We start from the raw sequence: 14,187 nt of genomic DNA on the forward strand, positions 1-14,187 counted from the left end.
GGCGCAGCTCTAAATACATCATTCAATTTGCTATCCTTGGAATTATATTCGAGACATTGCTATTAAATAACGTGACACTGCTACGGAAGTAGTAAATATTCGCCAGAGACAGCGAACGACAATTGTCTATCGTGGAACCTTCTCTTCTTCCCCCGCTTCTCCGTTTGCATTACAGTTTTTTTGTCTCCGCCAAAGACATGTTAAACCCAATAAAAGAACAAGCAGCAATTACATATTTAAGCCACCTATATTCAGGTAGCTCGAAACATTAACAGGCTTATGTCAAATGCGTTGATTCTTTGTGATCAGGTATGCGGAATGAAAGTTATTTTTATTAGGGATAATTGTTACTTCCTTTTGCTTTCTTCTTTGTTTCATCATGATTTTGAAGTTTTAGCGTGCGATGCTTTCGCCAACAATGATTATTTAAGTAGAAGATTTATTTCGGTAATTAATATGTCCCTATGTTTCTGAACACAACACTATTTAGAAATAAGTTCCTTAATATCTCGCCGTTGCTCAAGATATTCCTAATTGACCTTATGTCAAGCTCTCCTCACGAACAATGCACCGCCAATGAAAGGGAAATGGAAGTTGGGGAAGTCTACAAACCTCACACTGTTCTTGATATGATTACCAAGATTGTGTTTCCCCACCACATGCCCCAGCAAAATGTTGGCAGAGCCTATTTTTTAGATCTACCACTGTAATTATGATATTCATCTTTCCAGGATACTTGTATTACGCAGTTGAAATCATGATTGTAACCGGATCCCAGGACGTCGTTAGAATGAACTCTGTACAGAATGTACGTTTCTTTTTAGAAAATTTTCCAGAATAGGCATAGGCATATTATCCTGCCTAGCTCCGTCTATCCTCGATTTTTATTCAAGACGAGGGAAAGGATCATTCTAAAAATCTATTAGTTTCTATTTATAACTTTAATAAGTGTTTCGTTGAGTCCTTCAATTCAATGCTTCGCTTATTACTATATTTTTTCCATTGACTTAATTAGCCCAAAGACGAATTCCCAACTCTAACTTTCGAATCCGGTATTCCATTAATGCTTCTCCTGTTTTGTCGTTATGCTGTCTGGGATTTTGCCTCTTGGTGTCGATATATATGATTGCCATTATTCTCCAAATGGGGCTGTCTAGACATCCTAATATTATCTCCCTACATAAATATTTGAATAACCTTTGCCAATTTATCTAATCCTTGCCAGCCTTCATATAGACACCAACGCAAGGTTACGTTGCTGATAATTTCAAAACTGAGCTATGTTTTCTTATTCATTTCACCTCCTGAATTCGCCCTTAGGACTAGTGCTAAAGAAATGCCCTCCTCAATAAAATCAATGATTTAATCTGTTCACGGTACCAGAATAGCTTTGCCTTTGCATATAAATGGAAATTACCTTTCCTACTTTGCGGGTTTCAAAATAATTCACAGAACTTGGGTACTTATTAATCTATATTGCTCCTTGCGAGCCATTGAGGCACGAACGCTAACCGCAACGTTCAGTGAAATTAGAACTTCATGCATATGTTCAACGGTGAAGTACTTACCGAGCGAGCTTAGTGCCGTCTCCTCAATTGCCGCTAAACTACTGTTGTGTATGGTTAAGTGACGTATATCCAGCGCTAAGAATAGAAATCCTTGAAGTTTCGGTAGATTGTTGTGACGTAACTTTAAGTAAAATATAATGGGACTTTTTCCCTTCAGCACATCCATGGCTTTATTGATATGTTGTAGATCCGTGGCCTCACACAAGATATCCAATCCATTTTTCTTGACGGTGCACACACAAGGTGAAATATCGAGCACTGCAGGACACGTCTGCGGTGGATTCTGTTGTCCCATAACGCGAGCATAGTCGATGAGTCCCAGGAGCCCGAGAAGCGCATATATCGCTCCAAGGGTATTGAAAGACGGCATAATGGCCGTCGTTGCTTTTTGCTACTTTTGTGACTTCACGGTGGCTTAGTGTCTGCAAAGATAAATATAGAAAAATGCAGTTTCATGTTGTTGGAGGTTGTTGTATTGTTAAAGATACACAATGGGTAAAATAAAGATCAAATTCTAGAGAGCTTATGATGTTATTTTCTGATAATGGCCATCTGTTTCAGATGTCTTTGGCTCTATTCGTAATATAGTTAGAGGATTGAAAATGAAAGCTAAATTCGTGAAAAATTGAATGTCTTCTGTGGGTGGATTGATTCTTCGCAGATGGAGTATATATACAAATAGCTAAGTATAATATATTGTATCCAATGGGTTTGTATGTTTTAAAGCGGGGCGGGCGAAAAGGATAGAGACTTAAAAGAAAGATCCAAATTATGGTACCGAAGTGAACCTGAAGGAGAGAATTAACATAAATATATGTGCATATATACATATACAGGGTGTGTACGGTATTTGAAGACATGCATATATGTCGCTATAATTTCCCGAAACCATTATTTTTCTATAAGACATGAAGGACTACAACTTAACTCAAGAAATGAAGAAACATGCGGTTATCGTCGCTATATGCGCAAATCACACCGATTTAATAATCTAATCTAATTTTCTTAAATGCATCCGTTCATTCGTTCATAAGGTTCACCATGAATTGGAAGCATCAGGCCGCGATACAGAATCTGTTGCAAAACGCAAAAAACACGTGCGACGTTCTGACACTGTTCGATCTGCAGAATTTATTCAGAAAGGGTGAATGATCATTGACGAGGACGCTTCAAAATCAATGAGGGCCCTTGCGAGCGGGCTTAATATTTCTGACCGTCTTATCTGTCGACTTGTCCAAGAAGATCTCCGGTATAAATCCTACGTTTTGCGCAGATGACAGTTTATGTCCAAGCAAACACGAGTTATCCGCTCAAAACGCCTTCTAAACAAAATTAAACACCCTGAAGTGCCTGAGAAAAAAAGATGAAAAAAATTTTGACCAAGACCAAAAGGCCAAACGCAGAAATGACAGATGGCTTTGTTAGGATCGTACAGAGGTTCCTGTTGTCATACACACAAAGTTTCCAGCTACTGTTAGGGTTTTGGGTGTTGTGAGCAACAAAGGGCATGTCATGCCACCTCACTTCTTCACTCAAGGACTTCGAGTGAATTCTGCTGCATACATCGAGGTTCTAGAGACAGTAGTGAAACCCTGGATTGATAGTGTTCGCGATGACATCCCATACATCTTTCAACAAGATTCTGCTCCGCGACACAAAGCGATGGCGACACAAGATTGGATGGCTGAACGTTTTCGTGACCACATAACACCGAACTTATGGCCGCCTAGCTCCCCAGACCTTAATCCTCTGGTTTATTACGTATGAAGCGTGGTTGAACGTGAGACCAACGTACATTCCCATAAAACTATTTCTTTTCTGAAGACTGCAATTAATATCGTTATGGTCAATATGAACAAGGAGCATTTAATTCGGGCATGCAATCGTTTCTGGATCCGGATAGAGGAGGTTATTGCAGCTAATGGAAATTTTATTGAATGGGTTTATCGATATATAATAAGTAATTGTTGTGTAAAAAATTCGTCAAGTTTCATTCATTCATGTTCAAACTAAAAGCCAATTAGTTTTACTCTCAAGTTGTCCTCAAATACCGTACGCACCCTGTATATATCGCATTTACAAGTTGATAGACCACAGCGTGTCAGTCACGCCTACGTTCAAGGTTCGCTGAAATGCGTTTCAACTCCGCCAGAAGTTCGCGAGAATCTTACACTCCTCTACTGATCTACGCCAAGTGCTGTCGTGGCGACTCACCAGTTTGCCATCTTGGGGGAGGGGTTCCAATGCTATTCATAGCCAATTTCGCCTTCTGATCAATTTGCTGACGGCTAACTATCCTGTGTGCCAATGAAGTTCTTTGTTTGAAATAGTATCAGGAAAGCGTTCTCCGATGAGATTTCCCACACAATTGATATAAGGACATTATAAATTATGTCTTCATAAAGTTATGGGGGCTGCATAACCGTAAGACCGTAAGCGGGAGAAGCAAAGTAACCATTCAACCTCCTGTGAAACTTAAATATTCAAAAATGTTTTCTTCATAACAGTGACTGCCAATGAACTCGGTTGAATACCAGAAAGCAGCGGCGACAATGCCAGTCTCAGAAACTGGCAAAAGTCGACATTAAATCAACGGATAGTTCAGAACCCCATAGCCGCGACCTTCAGGAGCCGGTAACGGGGTCGACAATATTTCTTGGTTGTAGCGGTATCTTGGGAAAACAGGTATTTAAATAGAATAAATGAGTCCCTAGGACACCAATAACAGAAACGAAGGAGGATGCACGAAGAGGAGATCGTTAGGCGATACAAGTTGTAGTAACACTAATTGCACCTGGGTAGAGAAGTTTGTAGAAAGACTTCAGGAATGAGAGTTGAATTCATTTAGGTTAACTCATCGATTTTAAGATCTCTTCTAATGCCATCGTTAGTGGCAGCTAAGGCCACGGAAGTTTCCTGGGCACAGCGAACTTTGATCAAGCAGGGAAGAAAAAAATTACAAAAATTGCATCTGAACTGGAGGAGTCTTTGCCTCGAGCTGTTCGAGTTTATCAAAAATAAGCACAATGTACCAACGAATTAAGAATATGGTAAGAGCCCCCTATAATACGACGTAGGAGGAAGAGGAAAACCCAAGCAAAGGCCCCGAGTATAGATAACTAAACTATATGCGAAAAGGAAAAGTACATGGGAGTAACTAAGGATTCCTTAAAATATAAAATCATGTTTCGATAATTTTTAGAGTGAGCACTAGAACCTCACTACTACAGATCAAAAAACGTGGCGACGTCTAAGTAAAATCGGCATGATAACTGAATTAAAGCACAGTCTGAAAAAAATCTAAAAAGGAAGAAGAATATAAAAATCCGTCATGAGGGAACTCCTATCTCAAGCATGCGCGTGGCTTCGCAGACATACTACGAAAGGCGAAAACTCATTTTGTTCTGAAAGATCTGGAAAGAAATGTCAACAGGATCGACAGAAAAAAAATAAGCACTGGCAACTGAGCAGTTCAAATAAAATACTTAAAGGAGGTGTTTACTCTCAGTCCCAAGAAAGTGTTCTGTGGTCAAGATAGCCGAGTGCCACCCTCTCGGTTTCGTTGCACCAGGTCCGATTCTCGGTCGTCAACGACGCTTGTTTTTGTGTTTGTACCGCTGCTGTAAGCTTATCACATTCGCAGCACTAACTGTGTTGAGGATAATGACATTATCGAAATAAATGAAAGAGATAACCAATTCCCTAGCATTTTCTTTACAACGTGTTGAAATATACATGAAGTGGTTTTGATACTAAACGGAAATGCTCGTGATGGCAACGTCTTCGGTGAGCCATTCATCATCATCATCAACGGCGCAACAACCGGTATCCAGTCTAAGCCTGCCTTAATAAGGAACTCCAGACATCCCGGTTTTGTGCCGAGGTTCACCAATTCGATATCCCCAAAAGCTGTCTGGCGCCCTGACCTACGCCATCGCTCCATCTTAGGCAGGGTCTGCCGCGTCTTCTTTTTCTACCATAGATATTGCCCTTATAGACTTTCCGGGTGTGATCATCCTCATCCATACGGATTAAGTAACCCCCACCGTAACCTATTGAGTCCGATTTTATCCAAAACCGGACGGTCATGGTATCGCTCATAGATTTCGTCATTGTGTAGGCTACGAAATCGTCCATCCTCATGTAGGGGGCCAAAAATTCTTCGGAGGATTCTTCTCTCGAACGCGGCCAAGAGTTCGCAATTTTTCTTGCTAAGAACCCAAGTTTCCGATGAAAACATGAGGACTGGAAAGATCATAGTCTTCTACAGTAAGAGCTTCGACCCTATGGTGAGACGTTTCGAGCGGAACAGTTTTTGTAAGCTGAAATAGGCTCTGTTGGCTGACAACAACTCCAGGACATCAAGGGAAGCCGTGAGGGATTTAGGTACAATCCCTGTAGCTGACAATATTATGGGAACTACAACCACCCGCTCGAGACGCCAAATTTCTTTGATTTCCCGAGCCAATCGCTCATAGTTCACCTTCTTCTCCACGCATTTCCGTTCAATGTTGCTATTGTGGGGTATAGCAACATCAATAATATACGCGGAGCGACCCGTCTTGTCAACTAACAGTACGTCAGGCTTGTTGTGTGCAGTATGGCGATCAGTCAGAACTTGCCGGTCGCAATACATGCTGTAAGCAGAACTATCAAGTACTGCTTGCGGCTCATATCGGTAAATCGGACGAGTTCCCGCTCATGCTTATATGTAAGGTTTTGATGGATAACCTTACATACAGCATTATGCCTGGTGATGTATTGCACCGGTGCCATAACAGTACAGCCAGAAATGAGATGATCCAACGTCTCTAACGCCGAACCACACATTCTGCACTGGTCGTTCTCCAACCACGCCCCTACCTCCGATGTCACGAGGCAGGTTCATCAGCTCCACGGCAGACTTTGGATGATGCATTCGGAATTTGGATATAGTTGTCCGTATCCGCCGCTGGACGTTTTCCAGATCGGTCTTCGTCCACGGCAATATTCCGAATGCATAAGCCAGAAGCCAGAAGGGATAGCGAATACATTCAACGCGCTCATTTTATTCTTTCCCGAGAGATGCGATTTCAGCACCAGCTTTACACGTCGCAGGAATTCGGACAGCAGAGCATCCTTCAGATCACCAACTCGAGCATGGGTTCCTTTTTTATTAAGGTTTTGTTTGTAAAACAAAACCTTATTAAAATCGGTTTACTGTCTGTCTGTCTGTCCGTCTGTCTGTCTGTCCGTCACACGCATTTTTCTCGGAGACGGTTACAGCGATTGACACCAAATTTGGTAGAAAGGTGGGAACTGTGAACGCTCACGCATATAGTGAGCTACATCCTTTTACGATGAAATTAAGGGGGGATCCCCATACATGCAAAAGGGGGATGTAAATTTTTTTTTCATCAAATATAGTCATGTGGGGTATCAAATTAAAGGTCTTGGTTAGTACTTTTCGAAGCCGGTCTTAGTTTTGACTTTTGTTGAAAAGGTGGGGAGTGCGGGGGGTTGAAAGTCGTCATTTCTTTAACGAACCCACTCTCAGGAACTACCCTGCCGAAAAATCTGGAGAAAATCAGGGGGCTGCCACTATATGGTGCCTAGGCTCCGAAATACCCTCCATATCGATACCTGTTCAAATAAAGTTAGTAATAGTATATTACTATAATTTTTAGTAATTGACAGGAAAACCCCCCCTTAAGTTCACCCTAGAATCACAAAATTTCATAGCAATGTAGGCTACAGTATAGATCATGATCCTGCCAAATTTGGTGAAAATCGCACTATTACTAACAAAGTTATACTAGGTCAAAACTGTCGCTTCTCTGCAAATTCAAGACTATGAATGTCAATATCACTTGAAAGTGGATATTTTCACATAATATATGCATGTTTTACGTGCTACATGCTAATGGGACAAATGCACACACAAATCTCTTTATAAAAGAAATACACAAAACCTTTCCTACCTGAAGCGTCTAGCTTCCGGTTTCCCGACTTGTTATTATTATGATTGAGAATTTAAGAGCAAAAGTTGCTACCTGGATTTCAAAAACCATGATTGGTTTTCGGAATATGCGTATCTTTTTCAACAATCGCACCGAGGAACGCCAGAATCCACACTTTCCAAAATTTAAGTGAGAACTCCACTGACCTATGTAAGTTAAACATTGCCTAATGAAGTGACATAGTGGGACAAGAAGAAAAGGAAAGTGGTGCCACAAAAAAAAAGGAAAGCATTCCTACTTGTGGCGGAAGGTGCGTTCGCTTGACCTAAGGCCTGACTTCTGACAGAATTCTGACTGTGAAGTTTCACCCCCGATTAAAGAGAATCTAAATTAAGCAGTCCTAGGAACCAACGGAAATATCCTTCCTCGAACTTGTAGCGGGAAAGCATTGCCTTAATGACCTTACCAAAGATGGCGATCTTTTACAAATTTCTGCAAACTTCACCACCTTGTTGCTGTCGTCATCGGTAGTATACTATTCTTTCATAGGGCCCACCATAAAGTCAATTTGCTGCTAGTGGTTCGAGATAGCCACACCCATGCACAAAGTGACGATCCTATTAAGAAAACGTTACGAATTCGAAAAACAGCTTTCCCAATCAATCCAGAGTGGTGGATAATTTGCAGTCAGGGGTACTGTATTCGAACAAAACCTCCATGGTACATCTGCTCGCAATAAGGAAGCTTGACCTTACGATGCTGCGCGGCTATGGCATGCGGACCTCCCATCCCATACTTGTGGTTTTCAAATGGATAAGAAAATATAAATAAACAAGTCGGAATACCGGAAGCTCGCGCTTCGGGTATAAAGGTTTTGTGTTATGTAAGAGACGCACATTTCTCTGTCCGTATATAGCTACAAATCCAACATAATCCTTCATATTTTTCCAAACTACGAGACATACGTACATATTAGAGCCATAGATATCATGCTCACCCTAAACAAACAAACTGCCTATTAGCTGCTGTACACATATATGCACATATCTAAATTTATCGTACCCATATTTCCGATTTACGTCTTATATCTATCTGAATTAGGCACTAGCCGCAAAGTTCATTAGCACGCATATATTATATACCTACATATACACATGTCTGGTTGACAAATAACTAAAAAACTAAAACAAAATAATTGTCTGCGACCCAATTCATAAAAATTCATTTCGTTGTGGTATTGACGAATTGATATGTGATGATGACGTCATGCGGGTTGTAGAGTGCACGAAATTCACAAAAAATTGTAAAGTTTCACCCCCAATAACTTTGTTAATAATAGTTGGATTTTCTTCAAACTTGACCAAACTGTGCATTATATTCTTCGTTACACTCATGCCAAATTTTGTATTTCTGAGATGAACATAAGGGGGGGTGCCGGGTAAATTTCTAAAATGTGGAAATATACTATTATTAACTTTATTTGTGCAGATATCGGAACCGGATATATTTTGAGGCCTAGATTTCGTAGAGATGCACCACTGTGATTTTTTCCAGATTTTTCGGGTGGATAGGTTCTGAGAACGAGACCTGTTACACTTTTTGTGGGTCATATTTTCAACCCTGACTCCCCTATGTTTCATCTAATATCAAATATTGAACCAGATTCGAAAAGTACTAATTGAGACCTTTCATTTGATACCCTACTTGGCTACATTCTGTGAAAAAAAAATTTGCACCCTCCATTCACATGTACGGAGACCCCCCCTTAAACTTAACGCTAGATGGCGCCACTTACTGCATGTAAAGGGATCACCAGATTACATACTCTCACCAATTTTCGCGACAATCGGTCTAGCCGTTTCCGAATAAATCGGGTGTGACAGACAGACAGACAGACAGACAGACGGACAGACAGACACCGTCACCATTCTAATAAGGTTTTGTTTCACACAAAACCTTAAAAATCAAACAGCAAACCCTATACCGCACAAAAACTCGTCTACCAAGCAGAGTTATCATACATCTAAGCTGAGAGATTACACCCAAGTAGAGAAAAGCTCAAGCAATCAACAAAGATCCCACAAGAAGGGCAAACCTAAGCCAAGACAACGGGGGGTCAGGGGTGAAGGTAGGAACCAGGAGGAAAGATGGTAAACAGGATTCGACTGGCCATATTGCCGAAAGTATTTCCAGAGCAAATACTTGCTCGTGAAGAGCAACTATTTGACAGTCTCATCGTCATGGTGATGTGTTCTTCTTCAGTCTTTGTTTCGTTCACAAGCGGGGTCACCTCGACGTGATCGATTACGCCATTTGGTTCTATCAAATGCCTAATCTGTTTGCAGTCGCCGCTGTATCAAGCCTATGCCAACGAGATAGTGATAGTCCTGGTCCTCTTTCATCAAGTATGAGAGGTGGCGGGATTCAATCAGTACGTGGTCAATTTGGTTAGAATGGTCCCGTCTCCAGACGGAATACGTATGTTTGTGGACTGCTTTCCTCGCAAACCAGATACTTCGTTCGATAATCCTAAATGGATAATCCGCAGTCCGTTATCATTGGTATGCTTAAGTAAGCTTTGGGCACCGACGTATCGCCGGGCTGGCCCTCTGAAAACTAATAAAAAATATATCATGTACCATTTACGTACCAAAATAATAAACACCTAATTTTGCTCTATAAAATTTTTAATTTATCTAAATATATCTATATAAATGTATTTAAAAGGGAAATTGTTGTTTACAATGGTCACTAATGTAATAGTTCCCATCTGTACTGATTAACTTAAACATTACCTTGTTATGCTCTTCAGAAAAGAACGGAATAGGTACAAATTGCAAGTTGCATCCGCACCCATTTAGAGGGACCTGAAATGTTGGAAGAGCTTCTGTTTTGAAACCATTGTTCTTCCCACCATTGCTGACATAGCATCCACCGTCGGAACTGATCAGATGAAACATTATGCTATTATGCTCCTTCGAGAAAAATGGAACGGGAATAAACTTCATGGTGGGAGATAATTCTGATGTAAACACAGGGAGCCATCTTGGCGATGTGGAAGTGATATGTTTGGAATCTTCCACTTTTCTAATTTCGGTTTCCAACTCCAATAGATCATGTTGCAATTTGTCGATTTTGTTGTCCAGCTGAGCTTCCAATCGTCGAATATCCCTTTGAGAGAGGACCGCCAAGTTCTTCATCAAAAAGTCATCACGAACAACATAATATCCTGGTATTGCTGATTCAACCAAATTTTCCAGATGTTTCTTTGCTTCAAAGCAGCTTTGGAGCACTTCTTTGGTGGTCGCCGTATCTCTATGGAAAACGCCATTCGAGAAGTGGGCGGTGTTTCCTGTGAGACTGAATTCCATATTGTTTCCTTAGAATATTCTTTTCAATAGTAAAGTTAATAATACACTGTCTATCTGGTTTTGGAATGAAGCTGTGATTTGAGGGTTAACGCTTATATAGCTGATGTTCGTGTTAATTACATGGTAATTAAGATAAATTAAATCCGAAGAAAAGATGTTGGTCTCCTCTAATTGAACATTAGAAAATTAGATTATACGATGCTTCGTCATTATTATAACTTAATTTAATTAATTAATTCCCACCACTTTTCATTTTATAATTATAAAATCCTGGAAAAATATGGTGGGAAAAGCTTCATCTTCTCCATGGAGAAAAAATTGGAAAGGAATGTGTTCCCATGGCCTTAGAGAAAAAAGAAAGCCATGTAGGAAGTGAAAATAATAAAGGTCTGGGAAGAAAAGGGTCCATAATCCAGCAAGTCCTCAAGCGATCTCCTCGTGGTGGCCGCTGCAAACCGTCTTAGGATGGGTGAAGAATGTGTAACTTATTGGTATTTACGTGTATATATAGAAGGGAAATCACAAGTTTTGATTACAACAAGGAGCTGAGTCATCCATTTTTGGAATCTTTACGTCGTGACCGTGGATTCGCTGAGCTAATACCCAATTTCTATCCGCGGATAGATATGTTACATTATTACATTACCATATTTCATTAATTTTTTCTTGTTAAAAAATTCACTCTAGTTACATTAACGCAGAATAGGGTAAAAATATAACATATACCTATTATTCACTATTTAGTCACACTATCATCATCAACGACGCAACAACCGGTATCTGGTCTAGGCCTGCCTTAATAAGGAACTCCAGACATCCCGGTTTTGCGCCGTGGTCCACCAATTCGATACCCCTAAAAGCTGTCTGGCGTCCTGACCTGCGCCGTCGCTCCATCTTAGGCAGGGTCTGCCGCGTCTTCTTTTTCTACCATAGACATTGCCCTTATAGACTTTTCGGGTGGGATCATCCTCATCCATACGTATTAAGTGACCCGACCACCGTAACCTATTGAGCCGGATTTTATCCACAACCGGACGGTCATGGTATCGCTCATAGATTTCGTCATTGTGTAGGCTACGGAATCGTCCATCCTCATGTAGGGGGCCAAAAATTCTTCGGAGGGTTCTTCTCTCGAACGCGGTCAAGAGTTCGCAATTTTTCTTGCTAAGAACCCAAGTTTCCGAGGAATACATGAGGACTATAATTGCTACACTGTGTGATATCTCCTTTTTTATGTATAAGACAGATAATGCCTCGTTGGCAATCGTCAGGCATTGATTCGCTGTCCCATACCTTGAGCACAAGATGATGAACCACTTGGTGTAACTGGTCGCCTCCATATTTAACCATTGCCATAGTCATTGCAAGACGTTTTTATGCTAAGTCTAATTGTCATTGGATCTGAAGCAATAGCCAAGCTGCCTTGCAGGCGTCGAGAATTCCTTGTTCTCCTTAAAACGCATTTAGAAATTCGTTTGAACTCAGTACGCAGATTCAATTATTCTGGGTACCTAGATACTGTGGCGAAGAGGGAAATGAAATGTGGGAAGTCTTAGCAAAAGAGGATTCAATTTCTCCCATGCCAGATCAGGAATCGCCAACTGTAGTGTCAGTACCAGTGGCAAATGCTGTTGTTAAAAACAAGCTATCCCCACCCTTCTAGATAGGCCCGTCTTTTTTATAACCAAGGAAGATTTGAATAAGTTTTTGGAGTATTTTGGCTGGTCAGACTAGGACGAAAATTCAGAACAGAAATTTTTTAAGATGATACGTGTAGTAAGGAAATCAAATTCATAGGCAATTTCTATATGAGTGGACTATGGTGAACTCATCAGACATCCGATTTTTGGTGCTGATGTTTTCTAGTTGCAACGGGCAACATTACATTTACTAACAAAAGTCCTGGGATACATAAACGATCCTGGGATGTTGCGTTAAATGGGGCGTTAAGTGGTCTGGTTACCGGTCTGAGCGTCCGCACTAAATGCTCAGAAGTTCTAGAATGTCTTCTTTTTAACGACCGATCAAAAATTTGATTAATATTTTTAAAAAAGTCAGCACTTATACATCTTTCTTGGCTAGATGTAGACAAAGACGTTGATGAGATGATGTGAGCAACTGTAGTAAATTCGCTGCGTTCGCATAGAACTCAAAAGAAACAATTGCAGCTGTTGCCAAAATGATATTTGCCATTAGATTACCATAGGCCCTTTTGCTTCTTGCTATCGTCGGTGCTTATTCTTTACTCCTATTTGTATCCCAATGTACCTTTTGTGAACCATCACATATGACATTGAAATGCCGCTGGTGGCCGCGAAGCTTAATGAATTCCGCCAGAAAGAAGGCACTAACTATGTGCACAGCAACGTCAACCTGGACGACACATTCACGCGAATGCCTTACAATCTCTATACAGAAGGAAAAAGGGTTCAGGACGACTTTCGAAAATTCCCGGAGGATAAAATGACAGTGCCTTTGCGTATTCCAAATTTGAAATCTCCAGGATCATTTACACACAAGCACGAATAGTAATTTTTGTTTGGGATTGAGGAAGCCCTGAGCTCGCTATCCTGGCGGACCGCAACAATTGGAGAGACATTTTTCCCAACCCTTCAGACGTTGCTTCGCCTCTGCCCTGGGGCATTGTGGCCGAAGTGGTAGCTAGATACTATTTGCTCCCTTATATTAATCCGCTAACACGTCATGGGTTCGTATTATATTCATGGGGCTCCCTCACTTTCAAATAAAAATTACTTCAGCTTCTGTCAGAAATACTATGTGGCCTTTTCGGTTCGACTTTATTTCCCCAACAAATGTTATATGGTTCTGCTTCTACCTATCAAGCTCATCCTGCAGAATACTTTTTAATGACCGCTTGTGCCCATATTTTTTTTCTTCCTCTGGAGTTCTTTAACGGTCTATACCAGTCCTTTATCATCCACATTTTTCATTAGTAACCCCATTTCCTTACCCGCTGTGTTTGACACTTATTTGGAGTAAGAAAGTCGGGGAGGGTACCGAAGTGCCCTTGAAACTGTACAACGAAAATTCACTCTACCTGTCTTCTTTGAAAATAATTTTTTCCATGTAGACTACTATTGTCCTCGCTCGATCTGACAGCCCTCAATACTTCACTGATGAAAAGAATGATCTGGCGAGCGCATTCAAAAGTTCCACATACCGGCCAATTGCGCTGAGCGTGGGCAACGTATTTAAGACAATTTCTATTGAGGCACTATCTATCATTTCAGGAATGATTCAATAAATATTTTATTGGTTGAGATGAACTGCCTCTACTGAAGAAGGAAG

At 40.8% G+C, this 14,187-nt stretch overlaps 1 protein-coding gene across 2 annotated transcripts in view; it reads right to left on the reverse strand.

The window, feature by feature from the left end:
* LOC119661350 (slit homolog 1 protein) overlaps positions 1–14,187 on the reverse strand; it is a 399,183-nt gene that overhangs the window by 61,023 nt on the left and 323,973 nt on the right. For both annotated transcript variants that reach the window (XM_038070654.1, XM_038070655.1), the window contains exon 3: positions 1,569–1,990. In XM_038070654.1, the coding sequence (XP_037926582.1) occupies positions 1,569–1,938 (370 nt within the window). In that variant the 5' untranslated portion in view covers positions 1,939–1,990. The remainder of the gene's footprint in view (positions 1–1,568; positions 1,991–14,187) is intronic.

Source organism: Hermetia illucens, chromosome 1 (assembly GCF_905115235.1).
Source record: "Hermetia illucens chromosome 1, iHerIll2.2.curated.20191125, whole genome shotgun sequence".
In the NCBI taxonomy this organism is placed as follows: Eukaryota; Metazoa; Arthropoda; class Insecta; order Diptera; family Stratiomyidae; genus Hermetia; species Hermetia illucens.